Source organism: Pimephales promelas, chromosome 5 (genome assembly GCF_988280905.1).
Source record: "Pimephales promelas chromosome 5, fPimPro1.hap1.1, whole genome shotgun sequence".
In the NCBI taxonomy this organism is placed as follows: domain Eukaryota; kingdom Metazoa; phylum Chordata; class Actinopteri; order Cypriniformes; family Leuciscidae; genus Pimephales; species Pimephales promelas.
Window position 1 is genome coordinate 36568113 of NC_142773.1, and position 8243 is coordinate 36576355.

At 36.9% G+C, this 8243-nt stretch overlaps 1 protein-coding gene across 1 annotated transcript in view; it reads left to right on the forward strand.

Annotated features, from left to right (window-relative positions):
- The window catches only part of cdc73 (cell division cycle 73, Paf1/RNA polymerase II complex component, homolog (S. cerevisiae)), a 31325-nt gene extending 23554 nt beyond the window's left edge, over positions 1–7771 (forward strand). The window contains exons 11-17 of the mRNA XM_039677034.2: positions 1258–1315; positions 2044–2079; positions 2414–2501; positions 3574–3735; positions 6383–6483; positions 6807–6948; positions 7321–7771. Of these exons, the coding sequence (XP_039532968.1) occupies positions 1258–1315; positions 2044–2079; positions 2414–2501; positions 3574–3735; positions 6383–6483; positions 6807–6948; positions 7321–7357 (624 nt within the window). The 3' untranslated portion in view covers positions 7358–7771. The remainder of the gene's footprint in view (positions 1–1257; positions 1316–2043; positions 2080–2413; positions 2502–3573; positions 3736–6382; positions 6484–6806; positions 6949–7320) is intronic.
- The last annotated feature ends 472 nt before the right edge of the window (positions 7772–8243 follow it).

Genomic DNA, 8243 nt, shown 5'->3' on the forward strand with positions numbered 1-8243 from the left:
TGCAACATTTGTATCATGCAATAAGCAATACATTACATATTGCCTGGAATATGTTTAATATTTTTACATTTAAACGAAAAGAGGCAGGGGTTGTGTTCTATATTTAGTTTTGTTATAAATGTATACCACACATACTTGCAGTGAATATAATCAATAGGCGTTGCCTGAACCACATTTGTGTGCTTATAATGTTTATAATGCATTGAAATGAAATCGAGTGGTGTTTTATAACATATTTCGTTTTGTTGTTGCCTAAAATATACATACAGAGAGAACCAGAGTACTAAATCGTTCAAGAACACACTGTTCCATTAGCAGAATCACTAGACTCGTGTCCTCGGGACTCATTCTCTTGAGTTGGACTTTACGTAAGCTATTTGGTATTGAGAAATACGCTTGTTTCTTGTGACAAACATGCCGAGAAGCCAGAACAAGATCTGCTGTATGACGTTGATCGCTTCTTTCCGGCAAATACCACGCCTATCAAGTAAAGGGTACTGTTGGCAGTGGAAATGCAAGCTGGAACATGGTTCACCGACCCGTACTGTACTGTATCGCAATATTCAATATTGACCTCAATTAATGCAATATGACTTTTCCCCCAAATCGTGCAGCCCTATTCTCTAATAAATAATGTTGAATGTGACAGGCCAATTACAATTTGTTGTTGGAGAGAAAGATTGGTTGAAAACAAGAAACTGGTTGAACAGGGTAGAATATGCACCCGAGGTGCCAGTTGCATGAGCCTAGTCATTATGTTGAGACAGTGTCTTAAAATGTACCTGATTTTAAAAATTGATAAACTGCTAAGACTAGTCTTCAAAGTTAAACACATTTTTCTTCTTTAAACGGTTTATGTATATAGGCAAGGGAGTATCCACCTTATCAAGTCCTTCAGACTGATTCGAAAACCTAAAACTAAACTCTGTTAGAGTGTGGTCCTCCATTTCAGGAGCTGAATTTGACACCCCTCGTCTAAATGCTCCAACAAAATCGTCTTCAGGATATTTAGTACAAAATGGAAAGCCCAAATTACCCCAATTGACTCGAAAAATAAACTGTATAAACGAAGTCTTAAAGAGATTCATCCTAAAAAGTCCTAAAAAGATTCATAAAGTGTGCATCTTTTGGGTCAAACTGATAAACGGATTCTCAAGGATTTATTTTTGTTACTGATTGGCCTTCAGACTAATTCAAATTAACCTGACTCACCATTGCATTCATGTACATTTTCTTTCTCTCTCTGTGTGTGTGTAGGAAGGTGCATCCGCTAGAAAGGCCCAAACACCAGCCATGCAGCCTGTTCCCAGACCAGGTATGGAAGAACTATTTAAGGAATAGTTTGCGTAATTTGATGGCTATAATATTGCATATGTAGCATACTATCCGAGCCTGTTGTCTTAACTTGTTTGTTACTTTTTAAAACCTAAAGCCAACCTCCTCTCAAGCCATTCTAGGTGTATATGACTTTCTTCTTTCAACCGGACACAATTGGAGATGTATTAAATAATATACTGGCTCTTCCCAGCTTTAATGCTTTTGAAGAGTGCCTAAATTTGAAGATTCAAAAAGCATGTCCATATATTATAAAAAATAATACATTTGAATTTAGTGAGTGGTTTAATAAATGCATTGTAAAGGGAAGTTATGGGTTTTTGTTAGAAAACTATCTATATTTAAATCTTTATAAACAATCATCACTGGCTTTCGACAACGGAAATTTCATATTTGTGTGAACTATTCCTTTAAAACAACACAACATCCGTCTAATCACCCAACTGAAGTACTAATTTGCTGAAAGACGCCAGACATGATTTACTCATAATGTGATGTATATTTTTTTTTAACTTGAGATGGCAACAGACAGCTCAATTTCACAATTTTCACACACATCATTTTAGATGCACAATTGAAATGTTGAACCTGTTACTGTTCATCTCATGTTACAAATTTGCATAGTTGTAGCATGTTCATAACTGGTTTTACATTTTCTGGCTAGAATAAAAAATTGTCTGTGTATTTTTTTTTTCTTCTTTACTTTAGTCTCTCAAGCAAGACCCCCTCCCAACCAAAAGAAAGGTGCGTATGTCTTTAACAATGTGGATGAGGAAAGGAATTATATATATATATATATATATATATATATATATAATTATATTATATAATTTAGTCTCTCAAATGATGGGGTAAAACCTTTGTCACAAAAAAAAAGTTAGACATAGTGACAGTTCTCAAGATTAAAAATATTTTTCTCAGGCATGGAAAGCCTATGGAAATTGTTATAGTTAATATACTTCTTTCTAACTTTGCTCTAAAATATTGAATTTATTTCTCATAGTATCTTTGCAGCAAGCTAGTTTTTTTTTTTTTTTTTAACAAATAATTCAGTTGGTGGATTTGTTGGTTTTTCCAGGTTCTAGAACTCCCATTATCATCATCCCAGCTGCTACAACATCTTTAATCACAATGCTCAACGCCAAGGATCTCTTGCAGGACCTCAAGTAAGTGCTGAGTAGATGCTTGATTCATAGAAAGGTTAAGTTAATCTACATTAAAAAGCTAATTTAAGGCTGTTAAATTAAAAGGTCGGGTTGGAGATTTTCAGAGCGGCTAACGGTAGCAAGCTAGCTTTGAAAGCATGAGATCCCACCCTCCCTTCAGAGTGTCTCCATAGCCACACCTCCTTCAAAACATGAACCGTAGATTTAGCAAAACTTAAATTACCATGCCTCAAAGCACATAACATTACAATAATAGTCAACATAACTGACAGAGCTTGCTCTTGTACCAAATGTTTGCTGCAGTTTAATTTCAGCATTGATCATGTTAATATAAAAAAATGCATAAATGTGAGTCTGAGGACATGAACTGCCATGGGTAGAATGTTATAATAACACGGTTATAAGCATTCAAATTCAGTGCAGAATTCTCCGTTATAAACCATAGACATCAGATATACATCAGATATACATCAATATAAGCTGAACTTGGAAGAAATATCTACATCAGCAGGTATCAATAGTCTATATTAGTCATTCAAAAGGAGAAACCAAACAAAGAGATATATGAAACGTTAAAAAAGTACAGTTTTCGGTACCAAGTTGGTACTAAAAATTGACGATACCAGCCTTTCCCTATAGCATTTTGAGTGCTGCTAAATGGGTTCTTAAACACTCTTGATTGGATATTGTGTTGACACGTGCTCATCATAGGTCTGTGATTGGCCACAATGATCAACAATGACATCTTTCTTAATTTTACGTGGCTCATGTTATGAAAATATTTGTTTTGGGTAAGATAACACACACCTCAAAACCTAGTCCGACTGTCAGCTTGGTGTGTCCCGGCCTTAACCAGAACCATGCTATTGTGATCAAGTTGAATGAATGTATTTGCATGAATGTAATTTGTTACTGTTGTTTAAGTTAATTTTATCTGAATCTAAACTTAACCCTCAGTGCTTTACCAGTAAACAAACATGCAATATTATTAGGTACTGCACTTAAAAATGCAAAACAATCTAACTTGGTTGAATGTATTTTAAATCACTGTGGGAATTGTTTTACTTGACAGATTTCTCACATCAGAGGATAAGAAGAAGCTGGGCATCCAGAGGGACAACGAGGTTCTTCTGCAGAGACGTAAAGATCAGGTTCAGCCAGGCGGTGCCACGCTCAGCGTCACTGTACCCTACAGAGTGATCGACCAGCCGCTCAAACTGGCCCCACAGGACTGGTGAGCCTATGCGTTACAGCAATTTACCTGACTTTATCCTCAGGCGTTTCTGATAATAGAGCTGTTCTACCAGTGTTGGGTATAACTAATTACTAAGAAATTGTTTCTCAAGGCAGATCGAGTGATCAGACTGGTATAAACCAGTGGTTCTCAACATTTTGGATGTCTGATACGCTCAGTTCAATTCAGTTCATGGAGTCTTTCCCGACGGGCTGATGATCTGAATCAAATGTGTTAAAGGGTTAGTTCACCCAAAAATGAAAATTCTGTCAGTATTTAGTCACCCTCATTGTTGTTCCAACCCCGTAAGACCTTCGTTCATCTTCGGAACACAAATGAAGATATTTAAGATATTAAGATCGCTCCTGCATACAGTCCATAGGCTTCTTGAGGGACTGGCTCTTGCTGTCCCTGAAAAGTCATTAAAGACATCGTTAAAATAGTCCAAGTGACTACAGGGGCTCAATCTTAAGTTTATCAAACGACGAGAACACTTTTGTGCGCAAAAAAACAACAAAAATAACGACTTTATTTCAACTATTCATTTATTTCTCCCTCTGCGCGAGTCAGGTTACTAGTTTAATAGCGTAAGCTTCTGTTATTGTACGTCACACGCATCACACACACATGACCAGCGTCGGCCAATAGTGAGCCTACGTGTGACGTAGCTCTACGCAATCACACTACGTTAACTGACTTACAGGCTCATGGAGAAGGAAGTGAATAGTTGAAATAAAGTCGTTATTTTTGTTGTTTTTTTGCGCACAAAAGTGTTCTCGTCGTTTGATAAACTTAAGATTGAGCCCCTGTAGTCACTTGGACTATTTTAACGATGTCTTTAATGACTTTTCGGGGACAGCAAAAGCCAGTCCCTCAAGAAGCCTATGGACTGTATGCAGGAGCGATCTTAATATCTTAAATATCTTAATTTGTGTTCCGAAGATGAACGAAGGTCTTACGGGGTTGGAACAACATGAGGATGAGTAAATACTGACAGAATTTTCATTTTTGGGTGAACTAACCCTTTAAGGGAGATGAACAAAATGTGCAGAGCATTGGGTCCCAATGACTAGGGTTTTGAACCAAAAACTAGAACAATTTTGTTTTACTGGCCCCTCCCAAAGCCATAAACTCTCTCAGCTTGAATGTTTAAACTGATAAAAATAAAAATAAGTGAAAACGATCAACTTCAGTTCAGTTATGATGCAATGCTGCCCCGATTGTGCAAGTGACAATTCTGTCATGTCCCGACTCCTAAACGCGAGAATGTAGTTTCAACGCTTGCTTTGTCCAACCCATTTTAAGAGACGGAGAGAGAATGAGAGAACACTCAAACACTCAAGTTTGTGAAGTTATGTCTTGGAGAAAGTTTTAAAATTATTGATTTGATTTTATAATCTGTGTGGATTAATTTAGGCTACTCATGCAATCGACATGCGAGTGAATCAATGTTTGCGGAGGAATTTCCTGCTTTATAAATGGTAGACCTGCAGGAATTATTAAAATACTTATTGATGTATTATCAGTTACATATATTTTTTTTAGGGATGCACCGATATGAAAATTTTGGCCGATACCGATAATTCTTTATGTTTGAAAGCCGATAACCGATATATCGGCTTTTTAGAGCCACAATTAAATCCATGTCCCAAGCGCACAATTATAATGATGTTCTCATTATAGTGTTGTATAGCCGATATGACAGATTTGCGTTGCACATGTTGTCCCGAACCAGATTTTCATTTTTTGACGAGATTTCAATCATATTTCAAGAAATTCAAAAACAAACAGTTCTCAACAAGTGTCTTAGCTGAAGGGAATAATACATTATTTTTCGTTTTTAATATATCGGCCACGTTTTCTTACCAGGCCGATAACATTAAAAATGAACATAATATCTGCCGATATATCGTGCATCCCTAATTTTTTTTAATAGCTAAAGGGATATTTCACTTTGAAATTAATTTTTTATATGTTTTAACTTGGATCAAGGGCATCCAAGATGTAGGTGTCTGTTTCCACAGTATTTTCAATTTTGACATTTTTAGGTCAAACCGGTGTTGTCTGTCAGTCATATAATGCAGGTTTATGGGGTCCACCTCAAAGAGCATGCACAGAGTAGTCCAAATTAAACTTGATTTAATGACTCGTAAATGTAAGTACACACTGATGGCCTAAGACACGAAACAAGCGGTTTGTGTGAGAAAACGAACAGTATTTATATAGTTTTTACCTCTTGTTAACAGCCATCGAATCAGATGTCCAACTGAACCGTGTCCAACGTACGCCGGAAGTGATCTCTCGCGCGTCTACGTTACACATTGTTAACACAGAGAATTTGGAAGTTTTACCTTTCACTAAACATATTTAGATATAACGAAATCGTCTTCCATTGCGATTTCCCGTATATCTAAATATGCATATCTAAATATTGTTTTTTTTTTTATATAATCAAGCAGCCCTAGTTAGTTGTACCATTTCTTTTAAAAAACATTCTGATTTTCACGGCACAGTAAATGGCCTCAATCGACATTTATTTTTTGAATTTCATGATAAAATGACACATTTTGTTCATGCATCAACTGAAAAATTGATTTTGGGATTTTAAGAATTGATTTTTTGAGACATTCTTGTTGTTTGTTCACAGGGATCGTGTAGTGGCCGTCTTCGTCCAGGGTCCTGCCTGGCAGTTTAAGGGCTGGCCGTGGCTACTGCCTGATGGATCTCCTGTGGACATATTTGCCAAAAGTGAGATTGGTCTACTCAAATTTCACACTTTGGCATAGCTCCTTGAAAGTGCTTGAATTAAACGAGAACTTTAAACATTGGTTTTTAAAAAAACTCTAATATTTAGTCACACCGTCTACTAAAATTAAATTTAAGGGTCATATTTTTACTGTAGTAATGATAGACTCAAGTACAATGGCTCTTTGACACTGTTCAGATTAACAGTAACTATTGTGCTTGATATAAAATGAAAGGTGCTTTAGAAAGTCCTTGAAACTGGTGTTCATGACACCACATTGGTTATGTACCTAGAAAGAGTGTTTGATGTCGTGCTATTATTTTAGTCCGAGCCTTTCACCTGAAGTACGATGAGGCACGGACGGACCCGAACGTACAGAAGTGGGACGTGACCGTGCTGGAGCTGAGCCACCACAAGCGACACTTGGACCGGCCCGTCTTCCTCCGCTTTTGGGAAACACTGGACAGGTCAGGATTGCAACTCTGTGTTCATCAATTGATGTTCTTTCACTTAAATCTTTTCTTTCACGCCACACTGAGACTTTCAAAACACTGGAGAAAGCATCACACAACATGCTGGAAACTCATGTAAACTCCCACTGCAACGGGACAATAATAGGATACTTTTATCAGCTTGACGTTGAACTAATGCTCCATGCTCGTACCTTGATAACGTTACATTTGTGGTGTTATCTAGCATAAGGTTTTGGTGTATGCAAACATGTTACAGATGAGAATTGTTTGACCCTGTTTTAGATAATCTGGCTAATTTAATGTTTGAGAAGTGAACAATTCATATTGTCCAGCTCAAATAATTCAATGGCTAATTATCCCCTACAGATACATGGTCAAACACAAGGCCCATCTGAGGTTCTGAGACTGCTGTCAGCTCATCTTCCCTCCCTCCAGAGACCCGTCGAGATGGACTACTAGACCCCGGTTCCTCTCAGCCCTCCTGAAAGCACTTTGGATTTCCATCTGCTTCCCCTTCTGCTGACACCAGCATGATTTGTAGTCTCGTCCTCCACCTGGAGATGACCAGGTCAGGGTGAGCAAGAGGAAATTTGGATGTTTGGGTTGGTCCTTGTCATGTTTTCTCAGTAGATTTGTATTTTTCAATTGTAAAGCAGTTGGTAATCAAAGGCAGATTCAAAAGGAGATATTGATGCTTTTTTTTTCTCCCCTCTTTTTTTGTAAAAACATGAGCTGGATAATGGAGAACCATTAAAAATGGTGACTCGCCGAGATAAATAAAATGACCGCTATGTCTAAAAGCTCTTGTAATAATCGATTCACTTTGTTCCTTTCTTCTTTTTTTTTGTCCTTTTTCTGCCTTCTGTTCTATGAAGCGTAGAGTAGTGCATTGAAGTTCACTGCAGAAATGCAAATGGTAAATTTAAGTCTCTTAAATTCTTCTAAAAGACTCTAGAAGGCCTTGTGGTTTAGGGTGAGATGCCCTTGTTCAAAACCAACAAGACCACAAATAATAATCAAAAATAGAATTATTAAAAGAATAAATATCCAGGATTGCTACGGTTATATCAAGTCTGTTCTTCAGATGGTTCATGGTCAATATGCTCTAATTCTGCAGTACGTTGGAACATTTTGGGAAAGTTTTACCCTGAAATTGCTATTTTTGAAACATTTTGAAAAATTAAGTTGCTTCCATAAGGCAAAGTGGGTTATCTACAAGGGTACACTTTTTCTTTTCTTTTTTTTTTTTTTTGATGGTTGGTTTTGTATAAATGCATTTAAAAGTAATG